This window comes from Seriola aureovittata, chromosome 9 (genome assembly GCF_021018895.1).
Source record: "Seriola aureovittata isolate HTS-2021-v1 ecotype China chromosome 9, ASM2101889v1, whole genome shotgun sequence".
In the NCBI taxonomy this organism is placed as follows: domain Eukaryota; kingdom Metazoa; phylum Chordata; class Actinopteri; order Carangiformes; family Carangidae; genus Seriola; species Seriola aureovittata.
The window spans coordinates 28,914,351-28,926,850 of NC_079372.1; the positions used below are offsets into that span (position 1 = coordinate 28,914,351).

Below are 12,500 nucleotides of genomic sequence, written 5' to 3' on the forward strand. Positions count from 1 at the left end.
ACCATCATCACCTTGACTTTGCGGACTTCGTTGGCCTGGAACTCTGGAGTGCAGTTGTGGTGAATGAAGCCGATGCCGCCCGTCAGCTGTGGGGAGACGACACCTCGGGGTGAGTCATGGGACACAAACGTGACGCCATGCGTGTCATCGCGTGTGTCTGTGTGTCACACTTACTGCCATGGCGATGGCCATGTTGGCCTCTGAGACCGTGTCCATGGGGGAGGAGACGAAGGGCGTCTTCATGGTGATCTGTTTGGTGAGTGCTGACGTCAGGTCCTGGATCAGAGACACGTTATAAGTTGTGTGTTATTGTATATAGTGTTTCTAATTTATCTTATTTATTCTAGATTCTGTTTCTATTCTTATTTTGTTTCTACTTGTTTCCCCTTGTGCTGTTTTTCTTTTGTGCTGCTGTGTAATTTGAATTTCCTCTACGGGGATCAATAAAGATTCATCTTATCTTATTAGTTTATTGTTCATCTGTCACACTTCAACATGTCACTGCAGGTAGAGCACAGGTGTACACCTGTGATCTCTGACCAGCCATGTACGAGTTCAATATTACCAACTGTATACAGTGTATATTATGGAAATGATCAACCAAACTTTAACTTCAGGACGACACTGACATGAAACCTCACAAAGAAAAAAAACCTCACCACAGCAACTACACGATATTTCAGAATTATCCCATAAATATTACAGTTGCAGCTTTTAGCAAAAATGTAATTGTCTCGCTTTAAAGTGAAAACACCAGGTTCAAGTCTGAGTCAGAGAAGCTGTAACTCACTGCTCAGACTCATGGAAATACAGAGACAGACGGGATCATCTCAGCGCTGTGCTGTCGTCCTGCACATCATCCCAAACTCACATTAGACGCATTAATCACATTTTGTGTGTGTTGCTAAATAAATGTTTGTCCAACTCACCACTTGGTCTGATGTGAAGTCGATGTAACCGGGGAGAATCAGAAAGTCGCTAAAGGAGAAACAAGAAAGAGGAGAAGAAGTTACAGCAGCAAAAATGAAATCTGTACAAGACCTGTCCATTGCATCTCCAAATATCATTTATGTATGCACTACGTTTACCAAATAAATATGTGATTTAAAAAAAAAAAGACCTGTCCATCCAGCTGTGAACCTGCCTCAGCCAATCAGAGCCAGAGAGAACTAAAACTTCCTGTTTGACCCTGCTTCATATCACAGTTACAGTTTATATGTAAAGAGGAAACATGCACTTAAAACAGGTTTAGCAGGTAGCTCGTGTGTCTGGAAATAGTGATCATGCTCAAGTGAAGATTTGCCAGCTGAAGATTTCCCAGTTCAGAAATAGAAAACCAAAATGGCATTCAAGGAAGAAAATGTGACTGAAGCATGAATTCCTTTCTCGGGAATCCTCACAGGGCGTCACGTTACAGAACAAGTGCATGTGTAAAATCTTTCAGCAGAGACATTTTTTAAGGCCTGACGATCCACGAGTCGCAGCCAGGCTCATGTGACAGAGACAGGAGGTAAGATGGCGTGCTCCAACATGTGACCTGAGGCACTGTCAGTCATGTAACTATAACTACTACACTTTAACATGCTGAAAAACACATTCAGACTAATCAATTAAATCATGGGATCAGTGGGTGGTGGTTACAGTAACTATGCAAAGTTAAGACAGATTAAATAAATGTTGCTTTATATCACATCACTGCCATAAAACGACTCATGGCTCATTTCCTTGAGTTTTCCATCAATCACCAAAATAAAATACTTGAAAATAGTGAAAAATATTGATTATAGTCTCCAGTGACGTCAACAATTAACCCAAAAATATTCAATTTAAAACCACGTGGAACTAAAAGCAGCAAATATTCACACTTGAGATGTGGTAGCAAATATATAACAAACTGATTGATCTATTATTTCAATTTCATCAACTTAATTGACTAATCAATGGACAAACTGTTACAGCACCAATCATTGGTGGCTACATCCGAACACGCAGAGTTACCCACTTCCCTCTATTCCATGTCCCTGAATACTTTCAATACTTTTTTTGAATAGCAATTTTATGAAGATTCCAGCATTGATTAAGAACGCTGCTCTAATATGGGGCTTTGTTTTACAGGACTACCACACACATGATCTAAATATAGCCGGGCTCCACGCAGCGCAGCACAACCACACGGGCCTGTGTGAACCAGGAACTATATTTGGGACCGGTGTGTGCACACAAGGAATTTGTCCCGGTCTCGTTTCCAGGAGGCTGCAATAGAAAGTTACACCACTGTTTTCATTCTCTCTAATCCGTTTAATCATTTATGACGGAAAATGTTTAATTTATAAGGTGAAAAAAACTGACTCTCAGTGGATAAAGTTCAAATCAGTCATAAAACTTCACTGACGGTTCAATGCGTTGGTTCTGCTGCCAACAACAGTTAGTGATGTAAACACAGAGACACTAGTTTTTCATACTTTGCCTTCATAACTCAAACAGTGGATTAACAATGAAACTGTTTTCTTATTTTAACAGCAGGTATATCAGAGCACACACAGCTTTCTTCAGTTTCTTGTAGGGAAGCAAGATATGCAAAAAAATAAAATAAATTGCAATTATTTTGGCAGATATTGTGATTTCAGTGTGAATGATCATTTTCACATTGTCACTGATAAAAATCTTAAAATGATGATGTGATTTTTGTTCCTTTACGTGTGAGGAATATGATCTGTAGGTCGGTGTCTGTTTTACCTTCATCAACAAAACTGCAGCTCCTGTGATCTGGATATTTGCACTTGGTTTTATTGTGAATTCAATTATGTTTCGATGAATTGTGCAGCTCTAGTTTCTTGTTATAAATGTCATACTTTGGGCTGATGATAAACATTTCTAAAATAATTTAAGACACCACTTTGAGCTCTTGTACCTTGTAAAGTAAATGTGAGATGACTGGACAGTTAAAGGGACTGACCGCCACTAAAGATAAAGTTCAGTGTGTTGTAAGGAAAGCTGCTCAGTCTGTGACAACAGGTGTATTGTCTTTCATCGCTCTGGAGACAGCTTTATAAAGTTTGAACAAATAACTGATTATGCAGGGTGCATTATGGGAAATGTAGGACAATGTGTTTTTGGAGCCTGACAGCCATGCTAAGGACTGTCCCTTTAAAAAGGTAGTGGTTCAATGTTTCTTCGAACAAATATCGGATCGATTGATCAGTAATTAAACCGTCTGTTCTAATAGATGAAGTCTGTCATCATTCACTCATCTGGTTGTGTGACGTAATAGTGACGTGGTGCTCCTCAGCTCTCCACAACTCGGTTTGCTGCTTAAGTAAGACTAACGTCACTTAACGGTAACTCCATATACAAAAACACTACTACTGTTAGCATGCTAAGCTAACACCGACACATGTTCAGGTGTGTTCGCGGTATCGGGGCCGGTTCGCGCGGGTAGCCCGGGGAAGACGGTGACGGTTTACTTGTATGTGAGTCCGTCTCCTCCGTTGAACAGCTGCTGTCCCGTCAGCCCGTCGTCGGGGACGTAACCGGTCTGCCCGCTGATCAGGTAGTCCGCCATGACGTCCAGAACCCGCCGCAGTCCTCTGGTTAGTGTTAACTAACTATAAACCAACTTAACGAGCCGCGAACACACACACACACACAATCAGACACACACACACACACAATCAGACACACACACACACACACACACACACACACACACACACACACACACAGGCCCCGGGACAGACACCGAGAACTTTCTTCCTCCGCCGTGAACGTTGCTCCTCTTCAAACGTCGTGCTGTTTCCCGCGCTGAGCTGCAGAGATCCTCCTGACCGTGTGACCGAGTTACCGGCTACAAGCTGAGCACGAAGAGTCTGTGCGCGCGTTTAAGTGTTCTCGGTCAGCACGAGCTCGGTGCTCATGTTCTCTCTGCAGCTCCCTCCGACACGTGCGTTATTCCCGTGTCTGACAGCATTTCCGACACCGACGTCACATCCGGCCGACCCGCCCCCTCATTTTATGTTGTTATTATTATTATGTTACATTTTTATTAATAATGATTCAAATTTTATATATGTACTTATACTTATACAGACACTCAGCTGTCAGTTGATCAGGTTTCTATTAGAGAGAAAATCATTTTGGAGGAAGCAGTTTGTACTAACAGGTACAGGTTTCTTCTGTCCCCCTCACCTGTATCAGTGAGGGCAGCTACATGACAGAAACACCTCTCTGTATAAAGCAGTACAGTTCACTCATGGTAGTTCAGTTGGCGTATGAATGTTTATGACATGTGAATTTATACAGGTGTTGTTGCCCAGAGACTCCCGCTTTACTGCATGTCATGTGGGATTAGTTCCTCTGCAGTACAACATCATCTATGACCAGCCGTCCACCCTCCATCTCATGGCCCTGGTCTTGTAAAGGGACCTTGTGTCAAAATATAGTCTTTATATTTATATTTATATTTATATTGAGTTAATTCATTGTAAAGTTGAGTTTGATAATTGCTTCCTGTTTTTGCCTCAAGTAATTGACACTCAGGTATTATTAATATTATCATTGGAGAACCTGCAACCAACTAATACTCTCATTATCAATTATTTTCTTTAATAACCGATTGATTGACGGTGTATAAAACGTCAGAAAAAGTAAATAATGTTCATCATTATTCCTTGAGCCCATGTTAATATATTTAAATATCTAGTTTTGACTGACCAATGGTGAAAAAACCCAAAGATGTTTATTGTCAAAGAAAACTAGAGAAGCTGGATTCAGTCAGGTTTTGGCTTTTTTGCTTAAAAAAATGACGTAAATCATTTATCAGTTATCAGCATAATTGTCTATTAATCTTCTATCAATTGACTAATGGATTAATCAACTGATCGTTTCTTGGTGCTTGGGGAAATAATTAAACTGCCTTGTACAGTCGGAGTCAACAGGTGTCCAATAACAAATCTTATTCAACTCCAGATCTGTTCTCATTAAAGGTCGTTTTTATAGATTTGTTGTTCAGTGTTTTATACTTTGTTGATTTACGATTGTTAGCACAAAGTGCTGGCCTGTTATTTTTATACGCATTTTGTTATGTAGAAAGAAGCTCTTTAAATAAGTCTCTGTAAATATATTTGGATTTAGGAACAAACTGCCGTGTCATGGATCATGTGACGTCAGCATGACCTCCTTTGATTTGTTTGCAGCTAAAAATAAATTACATGTGCACTAAGATACATCTCGCTGAGTGTCGGGGGGTTTGAAAGAGGAAGGTGAATTTCACAGAGGCCAGAAAAGTAAAATGTCTCATCGTGTTTTACAGTCACTGTAAAAATTTTTTTTTTTTTTTTTTGAAGCCACTGTTAAAGTGAGGATCACATGGCTTCCCTGCTCTGGAATAAACCCCCCCCCCCCCCAGCTCCATGTCACTGTGTGAAGGAGAAAGTGGGTCACACACACATAAGGCCAAGCAGAGCTGTTATGAACTCTCCTGGCACTCCACTACACTTCACTATATTAGGCTGCAGCAGGCCGAGTGGGGGGGGGGGGCGGCCTGATAATGTCAGAGGTGACTGAGCTGACAAACATCAAGATGACTCAACATGTTTTTAAAAAATATATTAAAATTATATTCACCAACTATCATTGAGATGGAGCGAAGGAAACACCAACAGTGTTCACACACTTCTGTCTTCTATCGTTCACATTTACAGCAGATTCAACTATGGACCTGAACTCGTGTAATCCCATAAAGAAATGTAATACGGGACATACATATCTCTATATCATCAGTGATGTTGCTTATATTATTATCACATATATACATCCTCTGGATATATAGGTTTATAACATGAAATACCCACTGCAAAATTACAATGATTAAAAATGTTTATATGGTGTAACATGTTGAAACTATATTTGTTAATTATATATATTTCATTTATATTTGCAAGTCTATTTAAATAATGTAAATAATAATATAAAGAAAATATATAAAATAGTATATATTAAAATAATAATGTATATTAACAGGCTTTCGGATGGAAATATATTTATCTAACATATGTCTACGATGTAAACATACATATATTTGTATGAGATATAAACTGTTTGTCAATATATGAAATTGTTCCAATTTCTAACAGGTTCCATTTGTAATTTTTACAGATGTATGTTTTCACTTCATATGTACATATATTGCATGTGTATGGGATCAACGAGTGGCACATCGAATATTTATGTCAGATTTAAAATATAGAACAATATGGATTATATATTAAAAATGTAGCATGTATCCCTGTCATTCCTCTACCAACATTAATATGATGATTAAACATTAAATCAGTTAATAAAGTTCAGTATGACCCATGAGTCTGCGGCTGTCTATAAAACATGGGTGTATTTAAACATTTCAGCTGAATTTATCTCCAGCTGGTTCATTGTTTAGGAGCTGAAACCTTTAAGTGTCACATGAGCCTCCTGTTAAGGTAGTAATTAATATTTCCCTACAAGGATAATTAAATCATCACATTTCCTCCTGGAATATGAAGAACAAAACACTTAAGATAATCACCCTGTTTCATATGAAAATATATAATTTCTCCTTTTTTCCTTCCTTTTCCGTCTAGCTATTAATTGATTTTATTTATTTATACGTCCAGCTGTTTTACTGGAATGTCCTTTTATTATTTTCTGGATTGTTTTCATTTTAATACCCTACTTTTCTTTCTGGTTTTACTCTCTTTAACACATCTCCTCTGTTTTAGTATTTTATTGTTATTTGCTCTCCAGTGTTTCCTCAGTTCCTGTTATTATCGTCTTATTATCACTTGGTCATTTATTGTTTCCTTTAGAGTGTGTGTGTGTGTGTGAGTGTGTGTGTGTGTGTGTGTGTGTGTGTGTGTGTGTAATGAACACACAAGGCACAGGGTCCGGTTTTAAAAACTCTCTCAGTAACTCTATTTCTGTATTAATGTACAACCGTTGAAAATTACAGCAATTTTTTTTTTTGTATTTTTTTCCCATTTTTTTTCATTTTTTTAAACGATCTATCTATCAACAGCAATGTTCCAGAAGAAAAGTGTGAAGAACAATGTGAGCGGCAAGAAAAGAGAAAACAAAGAGCAAAAACAAAGTGAGGGGATGGATGTAAAGAAAGAGGAGAGAGCACGAGATGGAGGGAGGGAAGGAAGATGGGAAATTAACAGGTGACATCTTTATCTCCTGCAGCGGAGTGTCTGAGTGTGAGCGTGTGCACGTGTGGACGTGTGCACGTGTGCGTGCTGATGTCAGTGTCAGTGGGTGGAGCTGTAGTGTGAGCGAATGGCGGCGGAGGAGGAGGTGTTGAAGGTCAGACTCATCAGCTGAACACGATCCAGCACCAGTGAGAGAACGAAGCCAGAACCGAGGACTTCAGTAGTTTTACTTAGTTCATAACGACCAGCCTTTTTCTGTCAGCGGCGTTGGTTTGACACTGACACCCCCCGAGGGGGGGGGGGGGGGGGGGGCGTGTTTATCATGAAACACTGGTGACAAAATCTAAAAAAAAGTCACATTCATCTTATTCTATAATATCTTGCGAATACGAACATGCATCATACATAGGAAAATACTGTATTTTATTATTTTTTCATTTTTGTTTATCTATTTTTTTTTAATTCTATTTATTAATTTTTTTTAAAAAGGTCATTTAAGGAGTATGTGGGACCATGAAGTCACCGTCTCTTTCACAGCAAACACACCATCTTCATGTCTGTTCATTGCCCTGTCACGTTGCCCCTGTGCTGCTGGGTAATAAAGTTTGTTCAAAGCGGCGCCGGGGCAGCGGCAGTGACGCATTTGATCCAGAATTATTCAAATCAACCCGTTCAGAGAGGAAACTCACATTAGCTTCATTTATTAGCTCTGATGTGTTCAGACAAAATGGAGTAAGTGCTACAGGTTTAGAGGGTTAGCTAGTCATCATGGTCTATTTAAAACCACCAAATCCAGATCCACAATCAGCACCGTGTCTTCAAAGAAAGAAAAACATCTTCCTCATCCTCTTCATAACAGAACAGCTCTCACTCTTTCAACAGGAAACATCTTGCTTTAATGTCTTTTTTCTAATGTGAAACAAAAGAAAACTGTTTTCACAACAAAACCTCAAACTTTGACCTTTATGATCAGATCTGAAATCTGCAACAAGAGTGACCGCGGTGAACGTGACGCTCTGAAGCCAAAACATGTAAATGAGGATGAGGAGGAGGAGGAAGGGGAGATACAATCGTTTCATTCTCTGACCCTGCAGCATTGTGGGAGCGGGAGGAGGGAGAGACAGAAAGAAACAAGCAAAATGAGCGAGTGTAGAGAAGCGAAGGGGGGAGGAGGGGGGAGGGTCAGTACGACTGCACCGGGGGATGAGGAGGCAAAGGGAGGAGGAGGCGAGGAAGCAAAGAAGGAAGTGAGGAGGGAGATGCTGGTGCTTTGCAGTCGCGATGGAGCTTCAGGTGTCGTGGAAATCCTTCAGCAGTGTGCGTCGCCTCTGCTCAGCGATGTGCATCTGATTCTCCAGATCCTGCAAAAACAAACATCATCAGTCATTATAATGTTTAGTAACCGACAGGATGTTTTTCCCAAACTGTCCTTTATTTTGACTCAAACTCACGTTCACCTTCCTGCTGCTGGAAATATTCACTACAGCAGCAATTAATACACGAAGCGTCTCAATGCAGAAAACTGTCCCACACCAATAAACGTTTCTCTGCTGCAGTAACTGAACTGTTCAGGAAAATATTAAACCTTCTCTCAAACGCAGACTAAGTGTTTGTGACTTATTTCCGTCCCCAGTAGGAAGCAGTGAGTTTGACGATGAGCGTCACAGACAAGAAAAGAGAGAACATCAAGTTCTGACAGAAATAAACCTTAAAGACTTTTCTTTAAGCTTGAGCTGGATTCTTTTAGTCCAAATAAAATGACATTATTTGTGAGCCTCTGAAACTTCTCTCTTTTCTTTTTAATAGAAATAAATTACATAAAATGAATGTGACTTTTTCAGATTCTGGCCTGTTGGTCAGAAAGAGAAAATACATAATAAAACCGTTAATGAAAATAAGTCAACACTAATGAAGCTATGATTTATGTTTGTACTATTCTAGACAGAGATTTCATCCCCTCGACCTTTAAACCAGCAGAAGAACAGAGAGAATGTCTGAATGTGTGTTTGAGCAGGTTTCTTGTAAAATGAAAGATTACTTTATATAGAGCTGAATGTAAACAACACAAGCACAAACACATGGTACCAGGGACAGGTGGATGAGCTGTGTTTACTGTCTGTGCTCTCATTACTTAATCTGTCCTCTGACCAACACAGCGTCTCTCCTGCGTCTCTCCTGCGGCGTGACGTTCCTCTGCCGTCATGATTAACTCCTCCCATCCCGTCACCCTCTCTTACCCCTCTGTCACTGGCGCTGAGCTCCCCCTCGCCTCCCACCACTCCTCTCTCGTAGGTGTCGGCTCGCTCCACCTTCCACGACAGGTTCTCTATCTCCGCCTCCAGCTGGGCCTGCTGGTACTCAAACTGCAGAGGACACACGGACAAACACATCACTTCCTGTTCCACTGAGGAAAACTACAAAGATGATAAAAGACACAACGAACATTATCGGGTCACGTGTCTCACCAGTTTCTTGCGCGGGCCGGACTCCATGTAATAGGCGTAGGGGTATGTGTACTGCAGTGTGTAACGACACTGGAAACAAGACAGAACCAGACTCATGATTCACCATCACGTTCATTCAAACTGCAGATCTACAAGAGACTAAATCAATCTGTCTATCAATCAATCAATCAATCGTTATTTGTACAGGAAGGAGCTTCAGACTGAGGAGCCAAATAGAAAAAGGACAAATCAAGTGAGAAAGTTGAGAATGAAATAAAACTGATTTAAAAAGCTCTAATAACATAATAAAAACTTAATAAACAATAAGTGAAAAATAAAGTGACAAATAACTAAAAAATAGTTAATTAATGAAAGAGTTAATTAGTTCATTAAAAGCCAGGCTGAAGGAGCGTTTTTGTTCCATCGGCTCGGAGCATAAAACCTAAACGCTGCTTCGCCACAGGTTTGATTTCCTGCACTGCAGAGCGGTTCACAGACTGGGTCACACAGTGTGAACGTGTGACACCTGTCTGTCCGTACGGGACGCCAACAGCTTCGAAAACAAGTCAAAGAATTTTAAAATCAATACAGGGAAGAAACGTAGAGACTTCAGATCAGCTGGGACGTGTTGTGGTCTGGACTCTGGCAGCAGATTCTGAATCAGCTGGAGCTGGTTTACCTAATGAAATGGTTAATATTAAGACTGTCTTATTCTAAGTCATGACACACTGCACAGGTAAATTACATATGTTCACTGTGAAATCCTCCAATCAGGAAAGAGAAAGTGAAAAGAGAAGGATGATATTGTTGAAGGAGTGCTGATAAACGATGAGCCTGTTACTGCTCCTCCTTTCTACTCTGACGAAGATTTAAAATCTGATTTAAACAAACTTCTCATTTACCAACCACTAAGCAGCTCTGCATCAGGCGCAGCCGGCGTTCAGTGCTTCGTACCTTAGCCAGCAGCTTTGCAGCGTTATGCAGGTACTGCCAGTCGATCCAGGTTCCCAGGTTGTTCATCACTCTCTCCTGGATCTTCTCCTGGATCCTCTGGTACGTCTGAGCCTCCAGCTGCAGAGACTTGTTGTGATTCTCCCACTGCAGAGAAACATTAAGAAGAATATTTCTCAAATGTTCAGGATGAGAGATTCAGACAGTGCGCAGCGTCTTCCGTCCTCAGAACGACTTCACTCACACAAATGTCCCTCAAAACCTTTAGACAGGAAATCTGATACGTGTTAATCTCCCTCCAGGTTAAATGATGAAGTTACAACAGTTTTGAGTTCAGATTTTAAAACCAGATGAAGGTTTTCACACACAAAAGAAAGAAAACCAAAAATCAACTAAAGTAAAGCCAGGCAGGATTTTTACTCTTTATTTTGATCCAGGAAGGAGTTTCACTGAGCTTTCATGCTCCTAATACATTTTAAAATGTTATTTGAATAAAATCTAAACGGAGGACATACAGGAACAAAAACAAACTCACCCTCTCAAAGTAGAAGAGGTATTTCTTGAGGGCCTCTCTGGCCTGAGCCTGCTGGCTCTGGTTGACTATATCAGGGTTTTCTTTGTAGCGGCTGCACTCGTAGTATTCACTGCCGTGAGTCTTCCAGTCACCGAGACACATCCAGCAGAAGTCTGTCAGGACACACCGACACACATTACACAGCATGTACAGTAAAGCTGTGGCTCAATGCACAAACCTCCAAGCCTTCACATTGACAAGCAGCGAGCTGTAAGAACCTGGCGCACACAGTACAGCAGTGGTTTCTAACCTGTGGACCATGAAGGAATATATATATATATATATAGGTCGATGATGTGACACCTACATTTTCTGTCCAAGAGCCATTTTTTCAGTTAAAAAAGGTTTAAAAACATACCATATATATGTAGTTACTCTCCCATATATTTACTCACTTTAACGTCTCAAACACCTTTAGTCATTTGTCATTTTTAACATTTAAAATGTCAAAATATCATGTGGTGCCTGTTTCTCACTGTGATGCGTGTCGCAGCAGAAACAGAGAAAAGACCTGCTGATCATATTGACATCATACCAGCAACATCATATAAACTGACTCCTCCCACTAGAGTTTCTGTGCCGAGTCTGAATCTGAATCTTTTTTCAGACGTGAAAAATATGAATTTATTTTTAACCATTTCAGCAGCTGCATGTGGAGACAGAGACGTTTTAGTGACGTTTTCTGTCAAAAAAAAAAAAAAGAAAAGTCCTATAAACTCTGTAGAGAGACAGAGCTGCAGCCGACGTGAACACAGACACTGATTCTCAGCGACACACATGCTGTGTGTTCCTGTCTCAAAGGCTCCGCTGAATTCTGCACTTGATCTAATCTGGTTGATAATTGTGGTTTGGACGAAGCAGTTTTAATGCATTCCTGATGTAACTGACTAAACTGAACCGTGCTGACTGTCCTTGTAACCAGGTCCTCTCTGCAGTTCAGTCTCGTCATTGTGACTGGTGGATGTTTGTTGTGTGATGTGTGATGCCACTAGATGGACGCCGAGCTCCTCACACAGCAGCAGGTTCATGCTTCACAGGCTCAGACAGGAGATGAGAAACTACTCACCGTGTTTACACTTGGAGCATTGCTGCAACAAACAAAGACACGGGAGGAAGTCGATTAGTGAAGCAGAAACATGAAAAACAAATCTGAGCAAATCAGCAACTGAATGTTTTTATATGTAAAAACTATTTAGTGCTTGATTTAACACGACTGAGACGTCACACGTGAAGCTGAGAGGCTGATAGAAATACACCAGGTAACACGCATCAGGACTGACTGTGTCAATCTATTAAAGTGGAGGACTTCAGCTCACAGTGTGAATATATTTTTAGCGTTTCCTGTGTTCT

At 40.4% G+C, this 12,500-nt stretch overlaps 2 protein-coding genes across 3 annotated transcripts in view; both read right to left on the minus strand.

Annotated features, from left to right (window-relative positions):
* Window positions 1-3,966, minus strand: part of impdh2 (IMP (inosine 5'-monophosphate) dehydrogenase 2) — a 14,847-nt gene extending 10,881 nt beyond the window's left edge. Inside the window, exons 1-4 of one of the 2 annotated variants that reach the window (XM_056385616.1) lie at window positions 3,465-3,966; window positions 930-978; window positions 175-276; window positions 12-86 (exon numbers count right to left, since the gene is read on the minus strand). In XM_056385616.1, the coding sequence (XP_056241591.1) occupies window positions 12-86; window positions 175-276; window positions 930-978; window positions 3,465-3,562 (324 nt within the window). In that variant the 5' untranslated portion in view covers window positions 3,563-3,966. The remainder of the gene's footprint in view (window positions 1-11; window positions 87-174; window positions 277-929; window positions 979-3,464) is intronic. The other variant, XM_056385617.1, reaches the window with a different exon arrangement.
* A 2,950-nt stretch (window positions 3,967-6,916) lies between these two features.
* Window positions 6,917-12,500, minus strand: part of arih2 (ariadne homolog 2 (Drosophila)) — an 18,533-nt gene continuing 12,949 nt past the window's right edge. Inside the window, exons 10-15 of the mRNA XM_056385090.1 lie at window positions 12,217-12,238; window positions 11,112-11,263; window positions 10,580-10,723; window positions 9,647-9,715; window positions 9,419-9,544; window positions 6,917-8,542 (exon numbers count right to left, since the gene is read on the minus strand). Coding sequence (XP_056241065.1) covers window positions 8,471-8,542; window positions 9,419-9,544; window positions 9,647-9,715; window positions 10,580-10,723; window positions 11,112-11,263; window positions 12,217-12,238 — 585 coding nt within the window. The 3' untranslated portion in view covers window positions 6,917-8,470. The remainder of the gene's footprint in view (window positions 8,543-9,418; window positions 9,545-9,646; window positions 9,716-10,579; window positions 10,724-11,111; window positions 11,264-12,216; window positions 12,239-12,500) is intronic.